General features: G+C 27.5%; 2 protein-coding genes and 1 long non-coding RNA gene across 10 annotated transcripts; 2 read left to right on the forward strand and 1 right to left on the reverse strand.

The window, feature by feature from the left end:
* Window positions 1-833: 833 nt before the first annotated feature.
* On the reverse strand, window positions 834-11,697 carry LOC145185159 (uncharacterized). 6 transcript variants are annotated; one of them, XM_090098046.1, is made up of 11 exons: window positions 11,498-11,621; window positions 6,930-6,994; window positions 6,351-6,433; window positions 4,061-4,269; window positions 3,619-3,876; window positions 3,374-3,529; window positions 3,136-3,280; window positions 2,772-3,034; window positions 1,871-2,639; window positions 1,592-1,705; window positions 834-1,261 (listed from the first exon to the last, which is right to left on the reverse strand). In XM_090098046.1, the coding sequence occupies exons 3-11, from the start codon at window positions 6,412-6,414 to the stop codon at window positions 1,095-1,097; spliced, it is 2,145 nt and encodes a 714-aa protein (XP_089954172.1). In that variant the 5' UTR covers window positions 6,415-6,433; window positions 6,930-6,994; window positions 11,498-11,621; the 3' UTR covers window positions 834-1,094. The 6 variants fall into 6 exon arrangements, with proteins under 6 accessions (XP_089954172.1, XP_089954176.1, XP_089954175.1 ...); XM_090098050.1 differs by lacking the exon at window positions 6,351-6,433 and adding an exon at window positions 4,920-5,006 and having other exon boundaries at window positions 11,498-11,595; XM_090098049.1 differs by lacking the exon at window positions 6,930-6,994 and adding an exon at window positions 4,920-5,006 and having other exon boundaries at window positions 11,498-11,588.
* On the forward strand, window positions 7,696-9,864 carry LOC149883683 (uncharacterized). Of its 2 annotated transcripts, XR_016455716.1 has the most exons (3): window positions 7,696-7,893; window positions 8,491-8,579; window positions 9,690-9,864. It is a non-coding gene; the product is annotated as an uncharacterized LOC149883683 (long non-coding RNA). The 2 variants fall into 2 exon arrangements; XR_016455717.1 differs by lacking the exon at window positions 8,491-8,579 and having other exon boundaries at window positions 7,769-7,893; window positions 9,690-9,839.
* Window positions 11,698-11,956: 259 nt separating the features above from the next.
* On the forward strand, window positions 11,957-18,583 carry LOC145185877 (mirror-image polydactyly gene 1 protein-like). 2 transcript variants are annotated; one of them, XM_090098056.1, is made up of 12 exons: window positions 11,957-12,204; window positions 12,552-12,735; window positions 13,555-13,671; window positions 14,022-14,118; window positions 15,154-15,259; window positions 15,641-15,770; window positions 16,174-16,234; window positions 16,455-16,637; window positions 16,762-16,860; window positions 16,992-17,086; window positions 17,429-17,659; window positions 18,257-18,583. In XM_090098056.1, the coding sequence occupies exons 2-12, from the start codon at window positions 12,560-12,562 to the stop codon at window positions 18,321-18,323; spliced, it is 1,362 nt and encodes a 453-aa protein (XP_089954182.1). In that variant the 5' UTR covers window positions 11,957-12,204; window positions 12,552-12,559; the 3' UTR covers window positions 18,324-18,583. The 2 variants fall into 2 exon arrangements, with proteins under 2 accessions (XP_089954182.1, XP_089954184.1); XM_090098058.1 differs by having other exon boundaries at window positions 12,116-12,204; window positions 15,179-15,259.
* Window positions 18,584-19,586: the final 1,003 nt, after the last annotated feature.

Raw genomic sequence — 19,586 nt, forward strand, 5'->3', positions numbered from 1 at the left:
AATAATAAAACAATATTTCAAACCATATTTGACAGTTTAGGGGAATGAAAAGAAATTTCTATTGATCGGGTACAAGAACATTTGACAAACGAAGATTTTTTTGAATTCCATATTAAAGCCTAGAACCTTTTGCAACAAAGCTACTTCCATCCGACCTTAAATATGTAACAGCTGTATGTTCTTCAAGTGCGAACGCAGGATTTTATTTTTTGTTTTAGGGGTACACTATATGGAATATTTTGACATTAAAACATTTTTTAAAAAGTTGACATTAAAGCATTTTTGTTAGATAGTAACGACAATTCAGCAAATCAAAGTACAAGTTACCTTTCTTCTTCAGAATCTGCTCCAGCTAAAATTCCTGAAGTAGAGTTAAGAATCACAGAATACTTCTTTGAAGATATGTATGCTTCATCTAAAGCCTGTGCTATAGATAAGTTAGTTGCTTATGTGCTGACCAGCACAGACACGTCAGCATAAAACCAGGTAGTTTGATTGTTAAGTCTAAAATTATCGTTGCGCGTTTTTTTTTTTTTTTTTTTTTTTTTTTTATAACCGGTTTAAAAAACATCTTATTTTTTTATTGGCAAGACGCACTATTGAAATAGGGAAACAGTATCGAAAAAAAAACAACACAAATTAAAATAGCGGATAGTCTCCTTTTTTTTACTCATGGATTAAAAAAATAAATTTCCAAAAAGCACTTTTCTTCTACGTATTTTTTTTAATCAATCAACGAACAAAGTGAACAACATTATTTGTTGCACTTTTCATTCCTTTGATTTTTACTTTAAAAAAAAAGATATGTGTTACTCATAATTAATTACATCAAATTTCTTACCAAAAATATTTTCTATTAAAAATCCTTAAATCTGTTATTAAAAAACCTACATTTTTAACTAGTTTTTTTGGTATTGAAATACAAATCGAGAAAGCAGCCATTTAGGATAAGCAATTTGCTTGCTTTTATCCAAAAGTGCATGGAACAATGTTGCAGTTTTTCCGCCTCGATCGCACAGCTCAGATTTCATAGTCCATAAAACAGCCTTCTACATTTGTGCAAATGGTGAACGTCATAATTGACTTCTTCGTAGTTAGGATTTCATCGGGTAGATTTCAGTGGGTATTTTTTTGGGGTGTTGACGCATTCTCATTATTATGCTTGTTAAAATAATTAGCAAGATAAAGAAAAGAAAAGATAAAACTGCCAGCACAACTACGGTATTGCTCAATCCAACAGGTCTTTCTTTGGTAGTTGAAACTAAAGGAAAAAAGTAAATTTAACCTCAGTTTTTTTATAAGGAATTGAACTTTTTGAATATTATTTTTTTCCAAAATTTTGTAACTTTCTACATTTAAACTATTATAAACTCAATTTATTTCAAATGGTTGATATAGAAGTATTTAACTTATTTGTTATTATTCGTTAAAAACTGAAAAATAGCCAAACTTCAATGCTTGATAATATTACACGATACAACATAATAAGATAGGAGATAATAAGATACGAGATTTTTCATTGATGATCGGACTTTTTTCAGGCTAATAGCTCTAGTTCTGAATAAATATGAGAAAGACCTTTAATTCAAACCTTTTTTGATGTAAAACTTGTCATTCGTATCATGTATGAAATTTCGGCAAGTAGGGAACCCTTCCGGAGGGGGTCTTTGTTTATCTTGAGCTTCGTTTATAACCATTGCCATCCCTAAAGTAGGAATGTTTTTCAAAAGTAGAGAAAAAGTATGTAACTCAAATCTATAAGATTTAAAAAAAGAAAAAAATTAAATGCAATCTAATTGGAAGATTAAAAAAATAATACCAGTTACAAAACATTTTTAAAAACATCAACTAAAGTTTAAAAAGTAATTACCTTGCATTGCATGAAACTCTATATGACAATGCAAAAGCCATTTTCCAGGGTTGTCAGAGCGAATTCGAATAACAGCATAGGCACCTGCAGGTACCATTAAAGTATCTTTTCTTGGTGGATTTCTAAGATTTAAACCAGGTACGTTACCATTTTTCCAATGATTTATTCTCCATGTTGGTTGAATACAGAATTTAGTAGTGCCACAGTCAATATTCCAGTTATCCGCTTCTTTAATACCACTTTTTTCGTTGTAATTACCATACCCCATTTTTAGTACATAAAAACTGTGTCCATGCAAATGTATCGGATGGTGTCTGGTTGAACCAAATGGATGATTTGACCAGACCATTTGAACAGTTTTGTCAAAAGGGATATCTAACTCATTGTAGCAATAGCATATCTCAGAACCATTGCAATTACTTTTATTGCAGTCTAATGCTTCATCAATGTCATTTGATTGTGCAAAAGAGTTAACTCCTGGATGAACAAAATGTCGTCCGTTTATATTCATTTGTTTTGTGTCCTGAACAAAATTCATGAATACTTCAATGGAATCTTCTTTAAACCTCGGAGGAGATTCGTCTATAAGATTCTCTAACTCGTCTATATTTACACAGAGTGTGTAATCAGTTTTAGGGTAGTATTTAAACGGACAGTTAAGCACGATACACTGTTTTTCTTCAGTGCATTGCGTACGATTTGTCGTCGGCAGTTCTGTAGAATTTTCATAACGCAAAATAGCTTGAACGAAATGATTTGGGTTGCCAACCTAATGAAGATAAACATTTTATTAAAGAATCGCTATAGAAAGACCATATATAGACAACTAAAAACTAAATTTCGTAGTAATAAAATAATTTCGCCGCAATAGTTTTTTGCTGGCTTCGGTTGATCCATTTACCTCCAAAGTATCTGCTCGTATCCAATAGCTACCATTGGTTTGATTAGCAGTTATTAAGAAATCATATCTTTCACCAGGATTAATTATAAAGGATTCAAATTCTCGAGGTTTCACATCGTAACCATCTGAAGCAACGATCGTTAAAATGTGACCATCAACCGAGATACGAAATGGATAAATTAACCCGTGACAAATAACACGGAAACGGTACTTCTCCCCATTTTTAACAAAGTATTCCATAAACGGCGTTTCATTCCACTTTTCTGCAATATTTAAAAAAAGTTATGTTAGAATTAAAAGATAAGACAATAAACGCAAGAACTAACGAGCTTCGTACAACTACATTGCATTTAAAAAAAGAAACCTGTCGTTGGATTATAGTATTGTCCTCTTCCTTCAATAAGAGCCGATTTAAAAATTGCCGGAGCATAGTAGACTCCATCAAGAGTTTTTTGCTGCATAAATTTCGGCTGACTTTTAAAATATGCGGAAGTCATCATGGTGTGAAGCTAAAGAATTTTTAAATAATTTCTCATTTTATTTTCCATGATCATTTCATATTATTTTAATTTATATATTTGTCTATAATCTATAATTTATACCTGAGATCCCAGTGCATGGAACCAATCACCAACATGCATAATCATGTCCTTTACATCACTTGGAGTTCTCTCTTTGATAATGATGGCTCCAAATAATCCATCAACACGCTGACCTCCAATATGTGAATGATACCAAAAGGTTCCTTTTGGTTTAGCCTGGATATACAATTTCAATAGATGTATAACAACTTTAATATGAACATAAAAACTAAGTTAGAAAAAAAAAAAATTCAATTTAATCATACGTAAAAGCGATAAGTAAAAGTTTGACCAGCTGATATAGGACATTGTGTAATATATGCAACACCATCCATAAAAGGAGTCCCTTCTTGATGCAATCCATGCCAATGTATTGTAATGGAGTCACTTAACAGATGGTTGCTAACATGAATAACTAATAATTGTCCTTCATAAACAACGATAGGAGGCCCAGGTACTGTATTGTTGACAGCCACAACAATTCTATCAAAACCATCTGCGGTAATTACTTCATTAGGTGGAATCTAAATTAATTAATACAATATTTAAAAAAATTAGGGAATGATTGCTCTCAATATGCACGTACATTGAGTCATTTTGTAGTTTTTCCCAAGAATACCGTGCAAAAATTACATGGAACTCATATGAAGCGATTAATAAATGAACATTTTGTACCAAAAATATTTTGTACCAAAACAAATGTTATACCTTCGTTTTATGATTCTCTGGCGATTCGTCGTACCTGTACAGCGTTCGATTCACTGCATAAACTCTGATATCTTTCCATACCATTGTTAGTTTCTCTTCCACTGTCAACCAATAATTGCACTCAGTCTTCCAAGGTGAACATTCCTCGTCACTCCTAGCGTGGTTAATAATGCTAAGCAGCGTAAGGTAAATGAAAATGGCTTTCATTTCTAAAACATGAAGTTGCAAAACATTTTTTTTTAAAAAAAAGAATGTTTTCTTCGAAGACTTCTAATACTTGAAAAAATTAGCAAAATAATTTTACATTTATCCGTCATTTTTTAATTTCAACTGCAACAATTTATAATGAGATGACACTAAAAGTAATAAAAACCTTTAGTACTTGTATACGATAGTGCCTTGCGGCACAATTTAACCGTTGGGTTTTGATTCATGCATTTAAAGTAGTTTTTTGAATATATTGGCGCTAAGTACAAAATGAATTTCAATTTATTGACAATTTGCCAGATTTAATGTTAACTTTTTATGAGTAGAATTTAATTTTGCGAGCTTCAAGTTTGTTAACATTAAATCTGGCAAAATGTCAATAAGTTAAAAGCTGCGTGTGTATCAATCATCTAATTTCCTACGTTCTTGAGTTTTAACCATTTGTAACTGCAAAAACAAAACTTTGCACTGATTTCCAAAAGAAGAAAAAAATCCCACAGAATACTTCAAAAAGTTAATCTCGGCGTAGAATGCAAATAAAAAGCAATCCCAACTTGAGCGTGCACAGAGCCTTAAAAGCATAAACTTTGTAAATAACTTTAAAACTTAAAAAGTATAATAGGAAAATTTTCAGAAAACGCAGTCAAAATACCTTTTTTATAATCTAGAGTTGTACTTGCAAAGAGAGACATTTAAATATCAAGATGGTAACAGTGTCGAGCTAAGAACTCTCCAAACCCTAAATGGGTTAACAAAGGGCTTGTTAAAAAAATGCTTTACACTTAGTAATTTAATTAGTTAATGATCTTTATACTCTTATTACGTTTAAGGTCTTTATCTTGGTTACATGAAATAAAACAGTCAAATTTTTTAAAAATACTTTGGTGCTATATGGTGTGGGACCCAAAAAAATCTACTTGTATAGGAGAGGGATAGGAGGAATGGATGGAGGGAAGGGAATAGAAAGGGGTGGATCCCAAAAAGTCAATTAAGTGGTAAGGGATACACTTGAATGCTGATACAATACTGGATGGCACATCATTAACTTTGATATGCATTGAAGTTACTCCAAAGAATAAGTTAAAGATATCATAAAGGTTTTATTAACATAAGTGGATTTTTAATTATGTATGTACCTAAAGAAGTATTTCTCGCGCGTTAAAGAATATTTGTTTATAAGAATCTTTATCTTGAACCATCAATCATGATGACAAAATTCAACTTCAGCATCAAAAAACACCAAGGTTGATAATGGTTAGGGAAATAAAACGTGTAACTGCGATTTTATTGAATTGTCAGCTATTCTAAATTTTCATGCTGGACTTGAAGTTTATTTATAAAAATTTATTAGTAATTGAAAATATATTGACGTGTTTTGATTTGTGTGCTTACGTAAGTTTTAGGCTTTCAAAAACTTTTAGCCAAGAGATAAAAAAAAAAGCAATCAAAAAATAACCACACAAAAAAATATACTAAGTTTGAAACCGATTAGAGAAAAACTATCAATATTTTAACTGGCGAAATGCAATAAGACGAAAAAACTTTTAACTTACAAAAAAAAAATAAGGTCAATATTTTTTATTTCAAAAGAATTGCTTTAAAAAAACGCTCTCTGTTGAATTTTCATTCAAAAAATGTTAATATATAGGTATATATATATATATATATATATATATATATATATATATATATATATATATATATATATATATATATATATATATACCTATACATTAACATTTTTTGAATGCTTTCTTTCAGCTTTTTTATTTTTGAGATCATTTTAAGTTTAAAAAAAAAAGCAGTCAAAAAAACTCTTTTTATCTTCGAAATTCGAATTTCCTTAACGATAATTTTTTTAAAATGTAAAATAATTTTTTATTCCAATATTAAAGTAATTTTCAAGTAGTGTTTTTAAATTCGAGTTTTTTAATGGATTCCAGATCTTATTATCCGTAAAAGCAAAAACAAAAAACATGTATTTATAAACATCAACCATATAACAAACTTAATTGAAAATATCGTAACTAAACAAAAATATTGCCGCCATATATCACAACTTAATCTTATTCTGAAAACAAACCTTTTAATTTAACAACTGCGCGACGCATGAGCTCCGATTCTTTTCTTTGTAAACATGACATCATTAAGATTATTTCTTTGTCACTTTTTAAAAAAATAACACAAATTGAGTTTTAAGTTATAAATTGCACATTAAAAAAAAAAAAAAAAAAGATGAAACAAAGCAAATAATTTGACTTTTTCTTTTTGGCTACTCGCTACTTTTCAAAAAATCTACTTTCATATATATTTTATTAATTGTGACATTTGTCTTTAACAAATAAGAAAATAACCTCATCAAAAGGTTTATAATATTTTACGTCATATTTCAATTATTCAAGAATGAGTACGCAATTGAACATTCTTAGCATTGTTAGGTAAGAAGCATTACCCAGTTTGTTTCTGAGATTTTTGTCAATGTATTTGTCAAAGATTATTTAGAAATTATAAAAATACATTCTTTTCACACATAGATGTTGCTGTTCGTAAGAAAAATGACTTTATTGCAATTATGACGTCATAAAGAGGTGGGGTTAAAAACCGAGCTTTAAATACTCCTCAATATTGAAGAAAGAAAATTTATTCATTTAATGATCGTTACTTGCAACTTGCAACTTGAAACTTGCAACTTGCATAGGTAAAAGTTCTTTCTCAAATTTACTTTCCCTAAAAAAAAAAAATAGAAGGTCGGGAAAAAAAAAAAAATTATTTTGGTGGTAAATTTATCACCATGCAATTGACATAGTAACTTACAAAAATCATTAACAAACTAACTCAGGAATTCGAAATAGTTGTAATTAAATTCACTTTTGAAAGCATGATATATTTTATTCTGGAACATTTCATTCCGAAAAACATGGATTTAAGTTGATGCTACCGAAGGTGTTATCGTTATTAATACGGATGTTATAACTTTCGTGTTGTTAGTTTACGAATAGCTGAATTTACCACAACCAAAATATCAGTTTATTTCGTTTTAATAAGAATGTTACAAATTACAGGTCATTGTAATTTACTAATAAAACGCTATGACAACAGAAATAAATTACATAATAAAAGTGGAATTTCACAAAATTTTTATATGAACATCCATAAAACAGACTTTTAAAAGAGATAAGATCTAGGTAAAATAAATAATATAATGTATTCAAAAATTAACATGTTTCATATATATACATATAAAAAGTTGTAAAATGTAAATATACACAAAGAAAAAAGTTATAGAAAAGAAGAACAGGATGTAAGATGCAGTATGTCACTTGGGAAATTTCTTGTAAAGAAATGAATGAAACTTTATTTTCTCGAAACCATTGACTGGCCATATCATGATTGACATAAGTATTTAGTTATTTAAGAGAGTTTGTTATTAATTGAAAATAAATATCATCAGCAAAATGATGACGTATTTGAGTGTTTGATGGAAAGATAAAGATCATTGATATAGATGATAAAGAGAAAAGGACCTAATATGGATCCCTGAGGGATATCAATGCAAACGCTTCAAATAACTAACCATTTAAAGCTAGAGGAATCCGTCGGCTGTATAAATTCTAATTGTATACAAGGTAAGATTGTTGGAACAAACCAGTTGGTTTTCGTAAAAAGCGTTCTACAGCTCAACGCTCTTTTCGAAATTTCAGAGAATGTAAGAGTTGTTCTTGATAGTAGAATTTTGGCTTATGGGATTTTAATTGATTTTCAAAAAGCTTTTCACACATTAGGGAAGTGTTTTTTATGTTATTGATTTTGTGGCTAAAAAAATTTGAGCAATATTTCTTTTTACTAAACATTTGAAGGTTGCATACATTATTACAATATTTTTTAAACTTTATAAATAGCAAATTTTTAATAATTAAAAGAAAACTAGAATTATCCTACAGTTTTTGTTATTTTAAATATATATTATGAAGTTCATTTTTAATTGTTATAGACTAGAGAATGACTTCCTTTAACCAAGTTTTATTATGACAAGTTATTCCACTTTTCTTTAACTTTTTGTAAGACGCATGTTTACTCAAAATACAGTAAAATGTTTCGATAATTCTTTAAATAAAATCATTAACCTCATTTTAGTCTTTTTATATGGCCATCACTATCAACATTTGAAATATCTTGGATAAATTCAGTTATTTCAAAGTTTTTAAAGCACCTTCTAACAATAGGTTCAGTTGAAGTTTGCGTTTTGGTTTGTGATATTATTGAGTTCAGTTCAGTTGAAGTTTGCGCATTGGTTTGTGAAACCTCATTGAAGGTATTGCATTTGAGCAAGTCAAAGTTGAAATCTCGCATTAGCATTATTTTTTTTTTTATAAGCTAACTTTCTCAAGAAAAGGATTTAGGTAGCGATCAAGAAATTTATTGGCCTAGAGGTGCCCAGAGACTTTAGAGCCCTTAAAACTAAAAAAAGAACTTAAAGCTAAAAAATTTTAAATATATTTTGTTTGAAATGTCAAGAAAATATACAAATATTTTAATGATCTTATGTTTACATATACAACATGTTTTTATATGAATTTAACATGTTTTCATATAAACGTTGTTACATGATTTTCAAAACTACAGGTGGTGGAATTATGATATAATATCGCGTTTTAAGTCTTAAAACTGAAACCTAATAAACTCGTTAAATGATTTATTTACGCTTTATCCAATCGCGTTGGGGTGACGAAAATAAGATAAAAGTACTTCTTTACCGCGTCTTCAAAAGGCGTTTTATATAACTGAAGCTTAACTTTTTACTTCAAAACTCGGAAAGCAAACTTTGATGATGTTTAACTATCGATTATTATTTCGAGAGAAATGAATTTACAAAGAAAAAAGAAATCAGGTTATGAAACCAAAATTTTTCAAATGAAAACGTTCCAAGCAGAATAAATTATTAACGAACATCCTATCTTTAAAAAATATTTTAAAATGATTGAACACTATTAATTAAAACAATTATTTTAAAATATATAAATGTTTTTTAACTTGAAACTAGAATGCAATTACATTGGAAATTTGAACATTATAAACTTTTGAAACATTTGCAGGTATAAAATATTTTGGCTGGAAACTTTTTAGAAATTTAATTAACACGTGGGGGTGTGGAATAACAATGTTCTGGGTGGAAAAGTTTTCAAAGTCTCTAGGCAGGGAGAGAATGGAAGACTATTCAAGACCGAAGGACGCTAAAAAATTGATTATGGCCGTATAAACAAGTTCGAGCGCCCTTGGGCTGAAATTGAAAATCACAATTAAATATCAATAAGTAATTGGTTTTAAAAATCGCATAGATCTTTTGACTCTGATGTCACTCTAATTCTTAATGAGTACTTTTTTATATATTTTTAATGACAATCCTTTTTTGTATTTTTTTCAGTTCACAAATACAGATTGTTGTGGTTGATGATGCCAAACGCTTGTTGTCATGTCAGGATGCTTAAGAGATTGCTTCTACCTCTGCCAGTGGACACTGAATTGTTCACTTGCAAATGTACAAACCTCGTTTAAAAATGTCTTTTTCAGTAATGTATTAAAAATCTAGGTTTATGTACCACCACTTGCCTGGTTTTTGCTCCCATATCTTTTATGTTTGCGTGTAAATGATTGGCCATACCTAGGAGATGTAAGCTCTTAAATCAATCAATAGACCGATTCAGTAGTCGTTGGCTCATAAACTACAATACCAAATGCACTGGCTTACTAGATATCATTACCTGATCTTTAAAATGCTTGATAAATTTTTATCAAAAATGTAAGTATTCTAAATATGCCAAAACTTGAAAGACATCTTGAATTCGTGCCACACCAGGTACATGAGTGAAAGCATTTTTAAAGATGGTTATCTACTTTTTCGTTCGGTTTTAAAGGACTATTTTCAAGAGGCCAATCTAAAAAACCCTTATCTCTTATTACCATATTTACCATAATTTTTTAAAAATTTAAAAGAGCGGAAGTCTAACATCTTTGTTTTCTTTCCTTTCACCATAGTGCTGCTCTACAAGCTGGTCAAGTGCCCCAGGGTTTCCATGGTTCCTTTTTCTTAATTGATTTTTGGATTCTTTAGTGAGCTTTAAACTCACTAAGCTCCTGCTTAGTTTTCTTTATGTACAAGAGACAAATGGTTTTTGCAGTCCTAATAGGTCTTTGATTTGTTTTGGATTTCAAAAATACATTGTAAGTCTCAACACTAATGACTAAGTAAGGAATCTGTTTGTTCTCAGAAACTGTTTATTAATTTTCAATATTCATTACGTTAATTAGGTAGACACTTTGACCCAGAAAATAAAGTATGAATACATTTTCCTAAGTTTGAAAAAACAAGTTTAAGGTGTTATAATAAAGTATGTTTAAAAAGAGTCTAACTTTTTAATGAGTTGAAAATGCAACTACAAAATACACATCGTAATTAAACTGTTTAAAAGCTAGTTATGAATGATCATCAAATACTTTGGAATTATCTTGAATAATAAACACTTGCTTTTCCCTGATGAAAATTTGAATGTTTTTAAAGTAAAATTTTTAAAATTGTCATTTCGCACTTCATGAGCTGAAAGATCTGAAATCTTAAGAGCTGAAATTCTGTATTGACTCCCCTCAGTAATATTTTTGAAGAAATATTTATTGCGGATTTTGTTGTTTTTTTCTAATTTACTGTCACCCTAATATAAATGTGGTAAAATTCCCCTTACCAAAGTATAGATAGCAAAACTACCATTTTGTTAAAACAAAAATAAAAACAAAAGAAAAAACTACAATCTACAAAAGAATGCTAAAAAAACACACACACATGTGTTTGGGATATTCTTTAATTCAACTGAAAAATTAAATTTTTTTACTAGATTTGATAACATTTTTTGAACATCCAAAAAAAGCCAAGACAGTTTAACTATTCTTAAAGAGCGTCTAAAAATGATCTTCGGACGTTCAAACAAACAAGATGTCTTTTGAACGTCTAATTGTCGTTTTTTTTTCTAGCTGAAAAGTGTACAAAATTATCAATAGGCTATAATTAGGAAAAGAATTTTTAAAAATGTTGGCATTAAGTTTAGGATATGAAAATCTTTAAACAAACTCATGTTTAAAATCCATGATAAACATGCTTAAAATCCATTTTGTTTAAAACATAAATTTAACCGGATTAAAAAATTTTGTACCAGTTATTTTTTTAAAACTTTTAAAACTTACTTTTGCTCATGAATACGATTCGGATCACAGATTTCTGTTACTATGCATCCGCCACAAGTATTACACCTTCTTCGCCACTCGGATTGGTTTTAAAGACCATTTCTTTGATAATCATTTACGTCTCTTTCTCAGTAATTTTTGAAATTTGATATGTTGTTAGACTACGTATATCACTGATATTTTTTAACGTCATTTATTCCGGTTATTGCAACAATGCACTGCAGTATTTTCATTTTTATAATTATCATCTGTTACAATTTATACTAAAGTCTTAAAGGTTAACAGGAACAACAATGAGACCTACATAGTAAATGAGTGATGAGACAACATTCATAATAAATGAGTGATGAGCATGCTATATTACCTTTTTCCAATAATGCAGAACAAAAATGTTTAAAACTTAAAAAAAAAAACAATTTTAAAAAACTTTAACAAAATTAAAAATGTTTTTGATTCATTTGTTTTCAGACGCTCAATAAAAGTATAAATTATTACTTAAAATAGTTTTAATTTCAATAAAAACCATGGTACTTTCTCCTCGTTGACTTTCACCTAAAGGTTATGTTTGCAGCGCAATAGCTAGAAGCAAATATCGTGAAGGATTAGAATTGGCATATCATATTTTGAAATCTTTTTTTACTGCTAATCGCAACTTTGTCAACAATCAGCACAAAAGGAAAAATAAAACTAAAAAATATAAGCAAAAGGTAAGTAACTTGTAAATAGCCATTTTTCAATCATTGATTAGATGATGATAGAACCAAAACAGTTTATCTCTCGTTATGATTAGAATTTATTTAGTAAAATCAAACATAGAAATTTTATGTTTTTGAAAAAATTTTCCTTGATTTAAGTTAACAAATTTTAATCTAAAAAAATGGAAGAAATTTTAGACCACTATTTTTATGCATTTTCTTGCGAAATATTGTTATTGATCAAAATTCTTGCCCTTTTTCTTTTTAAGGGTGGAGTAACAACTATAAAAAAAATTGACCACATATGGCTTTTTGTTTGTTATTAAAATTAAATATTTTCCTTTTGATTTTAATTGAAGGTTGAAAAATGGCGCCAGACTACGATGATCTATTTGAAGATGCTCCAGATTTACTTCCTCTAAAACAATATTTATTACAAGAATTAGATTCGTGTAATGTTGAAGATCTTAAACTGAGTTTAAAAAAATGCCTTACTGATGCTCGAAAGAAGATTTCGAAGTTGAGGAAGGAAGTAAAGGATCAGTAAGAGCATTTTATTTAATATTATATACAAAATCTGTTTCACATTGGATATAAAACTATGATAATAGTAATAAAAAAATTAGCTTTTTCTTTCTTCACATAATACTATGAAACAAACGAAAAAGTTGATATTTGAATCCTTTTACTATTAAATTAATTAACTGGGATAATTTTGTGATCTATTGTATTCAATTTTCAGATCAGGTATTGATTCGAAATTTTAATATAAGAAATAAAGTCTGAAAGTTATTAAAATATGATGTTGTAAGTAAAATTGTTTCACTTTTTTAAATTAGATTAAAAAAAAAAGGTGGTATTATTTACAAAAAGAAATGTTCCTAACAGCTTAAGATTAAAATTTACTTTCAAAAATTTGAATTGAAAACTCATAGAATTATTTTTTAACTTTCTTTAAAATTATTTTGATCAATTTTTTTTCTTTGAAATAATATTAAAAGAAAGTATTAAATAATTAATTTTATGTGTTATTATGTTCAAACTTAATGTGCTTCTACTTTTCTTGTCATTGTTTTTACATTTTTTCTTCTACCATTGTTTTAGTGTTAATCTTTAGAGCAGAGAAGTTAATTTTTTAAATCTCTAATATATATATATATATATATATATATATATATATATATATATATATATATATATATATATATATATATATATATATATATATATATATATATATATATATATATATATATATATTAGAACCAAACAAGAACATTTTTTTAAGGAATAGTGTAAGCAACTTTCACTATGTAATAAAGATGCTCATTTTTGTTAGCTAGTTACTATTTTTATTTTTAGGCAAGAAAGTCTGGAAAAAGAGAGAGTTATGAGAGAAACAGCAGAGAATGAACTCAGAAATCTTTCAAAAGATGTTAACAGAGAGTATCCTCAATCTTATTATTCTTCTACTAATAGGTATTGCTCTCATTTATCATCATCATCATCATCATCATCATCATCATCATCATCATCATCATCATCATCATCATCATTATTATTATTACTATTATTATTATTATTATTACTATTATTATTATTATTATTATTATTATTATTATTATTATTATTATTATTATTATTATTATTATTATTATTATTATTATTATTATTATTACTATTATTATTATTATTATTATTATTATTATTATTATTATTATTATTATTATTATCATTATCATTATTATTGTTATTCAATATATAAATTATATTTTATTTTTTGTGCATTTTTGTTAGTTATCTCATCGTTTTGTTCTTTTACTCTATAGATCCATACCAAATAATCCTTTAAGAAGGCAAAATGGAAGTTCTGATGAGGATACATTAATGGAGGAACTAAGGTCTTCTCGCCAATTAAATAAAGTTGTAAGTAAAGATTTAGAAGCTTTAAATCTCTTTAAAATTTAAGCACTAAATATATAGAGTTTAGATTAACAAAATTACTTGAATACTTATATTGTCTGCATTTTGTTTAAAAATGTTTTTCCAAACATTTGAAATTTATACAAGTCTTTACCAATGACATCATTTGTTAATAAATATGTATTTGATAAACTCAGGATATAAGTTTGTTATTCTTAGAAGTTTCTTATACAAAACAGAAATTTAAATGAGCATAAAAATGGTAATTACAGTACAATCTCTCTAATTTGAATTTTATGGGGAAAAATAAAAATATGAATTAGAGAGATTTTCAAATTATAGGAAATTGACTCTTAAGTGCATTTCACAGTGACTTTTCATTTAATCAAATTATGGAGGTTTTTGAATTAAGGAGATATGAGTTAGAGAGATTCTACTGTAATTTGAATAGCAAATTAAACATGTTTAATTTGTTATTCAAATTAATAACCATTATCTTTCAGATTAACTCATAGCATTCCCAAGTTATATTCAAGTTTTAAGAACTTCTATTGTTCTGTACAATTTTTATTTATTGTTTTGTTTATTATTGTTTTGTTCTTAACTGTATTGATATACTTGTAGTAAAATGCTATAGAATTAGTTCATAAGCAGTGCTGAAATATAAGGTTTTTTGACCAATTGTATTAATGGCTGAATGTTACATACATTTTCAGAATTTTTACTAGTCAATAATCTGATTATTTGTATATACCATAATAACCAACTGTAATTATTTATTACATATGATATTAAAAAATGTAAATTCTATATGTTTTATAGCTTCTATAGTTTTTTACAGGTTTTTTCTTGGACTTGACCTTTTGGATTAAAAAAAATCTGTTAAACTTATGCCTGTACATGACAACTTTTATTTATAGTCTAGTATTATTAGATAAGCTTTATGTTTCAACACTGTTATGCAACATATTGGTTATTAACTTTTAAAAACTTGGATTGCATTAAATATAAAAATTCAAAGTAATTATTTACCTTTAGTTAACAGAAAAACTTTCCTTAACAGAAGTTGAATTGGAAAAGATGTATCAAACCAAAAAAGATATGAAAATGGAAATGGAAGCTGTTGTTGCAGCTCGAGGAGCAGGTGATTTGAAAAACTTCTCTTACATTGAAACTAATCTATTTAAACTATTTGAAATAAAAATTTAAGTGCAGTTTAAAATAACAACAAACTCAACAAGGCTTATAATTTTGAGAAAATGAATTAAAATTCATTTTGTATAATTATTGTTTGCTGCAGGCTATTTTTTATTGGTTTTATAAATTTGTGTATATTTAATTAATAATTTTAGTTTTTTTATTAAAAATCTAAAAAGCAAGGCTCAATCGAATAGATTAGGAAGGTTCATCTAGGTTTATTTCAGGATTTATTTTTGCAAGTTTATTATGCATGTGTTTTGATTTTGCATGTGTGCATCTTAACACATTGTTTTTAAATTATATTTATCAGCTTCTTATTTTATAGTTCTAATTGACAAGATATATACTGCACAAAAATCACGTGATGTTGCAGTTTCAGCGCGTCTCAAACTACTTACTGAAGAAAATGAACAACTTGTTAAAAGAATAAACCAGTTGGAGGTGGGCTTAAAAGGGTCAGTTATTCTTTTCCCCGATTGTTTGCTATAAACGTTTTATATAAAATTTTATGAAGTTTTTTTAATATGCTCTACAAAAAGGTTACTATTAGTAGAGTGTATTAAAATTTTATTTTTTCATATTGGCTAAGTTAGCTAATTTCTAAAAAATATAAACATATTAGTAGTTATTTTTGTTTTGTTTTGTTTATCTTGGGGAAAAAAAAAGTAAAAACTTTTTTAATGTGCTTATATCTTATTTATATTTCTAAAGGAACACCAAAACAGTCATCTTCCCAATCATTTTCTTGATCATAGCATTTATCTTCAGAAATATCATCATTAGCATGCTTTCAGTGACAAATTAGTTCAGTGACAAATAAATTTTTCTAAAAAATTTCTCATGTTTTATTTACATTAGATGTGATTCTGGTGTTGAAATGAATTCTGTGCATGATGACAATTTTCATCCAGACCATTTGGTATATTAACTATCTTTGGTGTAAAAATCAAACAATTTATTGACAAAACTTTATTCAATAGATCAATATTAGTACTAGACAATTTTTTTATTGTTGCTGAATGATTTGAAATTTATAATAAGTTATTATTTATACATTTTACAGCTTTTTATATACTTAGGTTAATTTTTTTTTTTGTTAATTTTAATTTTTTTCCTTACATGTTTTCTAAATAATTCAGCATTTTGTTGGTTCTTTAAATGGAACTCATGATGTCAATTATCATGGTGAGAAAATTCTTGACAGAATGAAAGATGGAGGGAATTTCAGTAAACAGAAATCTTTGGATAATAATGAATCTTTTGCAAAAGTAGCAGAGGAAAATGCGTCTCTAAGAAAAGAAAGAGACGATGCACAAAAAAAAGTCTGATATTAAATTTCTATTGCTTTCTTTATGGTATCAATATTTGCTATATTTTTTAGATATTGTTTTGAATTAATTTTAATGAGAAATTTGAATTTTTTAAAGGCTGTTTTTTTCATAAAAGATCGCACAATTAGAAGATGAAGTTCATATGATCAGAGAGGAGCATAAGATATTAGAGACACAAAGCAAAAATGAGAGAAACAGATTCACAATAACTCAAGTACAATTATTAGTTAATCTAAAGGTTTTTCTACTGATGTTGGCTATTAATTGGTTTTTTGTTATTACAGTTTATCATTGTAAATCTGTATATTTGTAGATTAATTATTTAGTAAATTATTTAAATGTTAGGTCCAATTAAAAAATAAACAACAGGAATTAGATGATGTATTGTCAGAAATGAAGGCCTTGCAAGCTGAAATTCAAAATTTAAAGTTAAGATACAGGTTCTTTTTTATTTTTTTATACTACTAATCAGTTATTTTCTACTTGTTTTAGTATAATACAACCCTTTTTTAGTAGCCACTGTTTTAAATTGATATTATTATTGATAAAATGGGTTTTTAATGGTAATTATTGTAATAAGGTTTTTCTTTAAAATAATTAACTTTTTAATATATAAAATTGACACATGTTCTTCCTTTCTTCAAACTCAACCAATTTCAAGATACTTAAAATGGTTTGTTTTGTTTTTACAAATCTTACATTACAGTGATTTATGAAAATAGCATTAAAACATAGCATTTGTTGTTAGAAGTCTTTGAAATATCCTTCTTTTACTTTTTTAGTTTAAAAAATTCTCTATCACTTGATCAAGGTCTTCGTGAACAGTTTAACACAACACTTGATGAGTTTGAGTCAAAATTTATCGATAAAGAATCACAATTGAACCATGCCAAGTCTTCATATGAAGATCTTCTTTTAAAGTATAACAACACAGTTCGTGAGAAAAAAGCAATTGCTGAACAGCTTCAGGATACATTGAAGCAGGCTACAGATGATAAAAAACGTGCTGATAAGTGAGTTGCACTTTTTTTTTTTTCGAATTATATTGTGATTTTTAAAATATTTAAATTTCTTTTGGTTCATGTTTGGAGAAACTTATAACCAACATGTACCAAATATTTCAAGGTTATTAATTGACATTTAGTTGACATAACCTTTTTTAAGATACTTAGAAATTGAAAAATAGCCTAACTCTTTGTTGGACTGCTCTATGGCATTCAATAAAATATATATGCCATTCAATAAAATATATATGCCATTCAAAAAATTATGTGGCAGTCAACTTTACTTTAGATATATCAAGTGTTGTCTGAGATAAGTGTAAATTCATTTATATAACGCAAAGCGGTGTGCATCTTTTAGCAGAATTAGCTCAGGTCTTGTTAAATGTTTTTGATTCAACTCTGGTATTTGTAATTTTTTCTGAAAACTGGCGCTAAACTCGATGTGGTCAATTTTAAATTTCTTTCATTAGTAAGGTTTTACCGATATTTTGATTGCAATTTTGGTGAAAGTTGCAATCAAAATGTCGGTCAGTGTGTGCGCGTGTGTTGAGTGTGTATTTGTGTGAGTATTGAAAAAGTTCCTTCATCAATTTTTTTATCTTTCAGATTAGAGCGACTCGTGGATGTGTTGCGCAAGCGAAAAAACAACGCGGTCAGTGGCATTATCGAGTGATTACTGTTTTATACAATGAATCTTGATCATGGTTGCAAATAATTGTCTTTTGAGGTGCAAAAGAAGATCAATGAATGAGAGGTTACTCGGCATATAAAAATTTTATTTTCGTTTCGAAAAAGCATGCATTTAATATTTAAATGAGAAATATCCGACAACTCTGTTGTCTTTTTAACAGTGTCCATATGTTTGTATATCAATAAATATCCATGTACGTAGATTGATTAGTTATGTTATAAAAGATAAACTGATTACGATGACGACGTTTTTTTACTCTTAAATTAATCATAAATTGAATTTTTAAACAGAGGGTTCAGTTTAATTACTTAAATAAGTATCAAGAAGTTATTGACCAGCAAATAAGTAAAAGAAAAATAAGTATTAAGAAATTAGTGAAGTTATATATATATATATATATATATATATATATATATATATATATATATATATATATATATATATGTATATATATATATATATGTATATATTTATATATATATTTATATATTTATATATTTATATATATATAATGATGATGGTGTTGTAAAAGCCAGTTTCCAATTCGCTTCTCTCTTTTTTTTTTCTTATAAAAAATAATAATGAAATGCTATTGGTTGTTGATATAAATGTTGATATAAATTATAATCTAGGGGGGGGGAGGGGAGGATTTATATTATTGCTTATCAACCAATAGCATTTAATTATTATCTTTTATAAGAAAAAAAAGAGAGAAGTGAATTGGAAACCGGCTTTTATAATATCATCATATATATTGTAAAAATGCTATCTAAGTAGATACAAAATCTAACGAAGCTATCAATTTTAGAATTAAGATATATTACAGCTTTATTTATTATAGCTTTAGTACGTCATTGATATCGCTTGAACGCGAATTATAAAAAAAAAACAGCAGCGATTACTATGACGAAAATGAATCGTTCTAATGCATGCTGATTTCAAAATGAGTTAAGTCACTCTTATCAGCAATCGTTTCTATTAACCTAGTGTCAAACAATTTGGCCAAATGTTGTATTATCTGATTATATCTTGTATGTATAGCATCCAATGATCTTAAATTTTATCTATGCTCTTTAATTGGCAATGCTGTTAATCCACTTTCTTCGTTAAATAACTTTATTCTATCTTGAGCTTTGTCATCTAAGTTTTTATCTACGAAGCCTTCGTTCTAACTTAATTAAAATTTTTAATGGAAAAGTTTTAAATAACTTAACATTCGATTAATCTCTACGCATCTTTTTAGAT

The sequence above is a fragment of the Hydra viridissima genome, unplaced genomic scaffold (assembly GCF_058129835.1).
Source record: "Hydra viridissima isolate aposymbiotic clone 2 unplaced genomic scaffold, HvirCarnegie_v1 scaffold_9, whole genome shotgun sequence".
Lineage (NCBI taxonomy): Eukaryota > Metazoa > Cnidaria > Hydrozoa > Anthoathecata > Hydridae > Hydra > Hydra viridissima.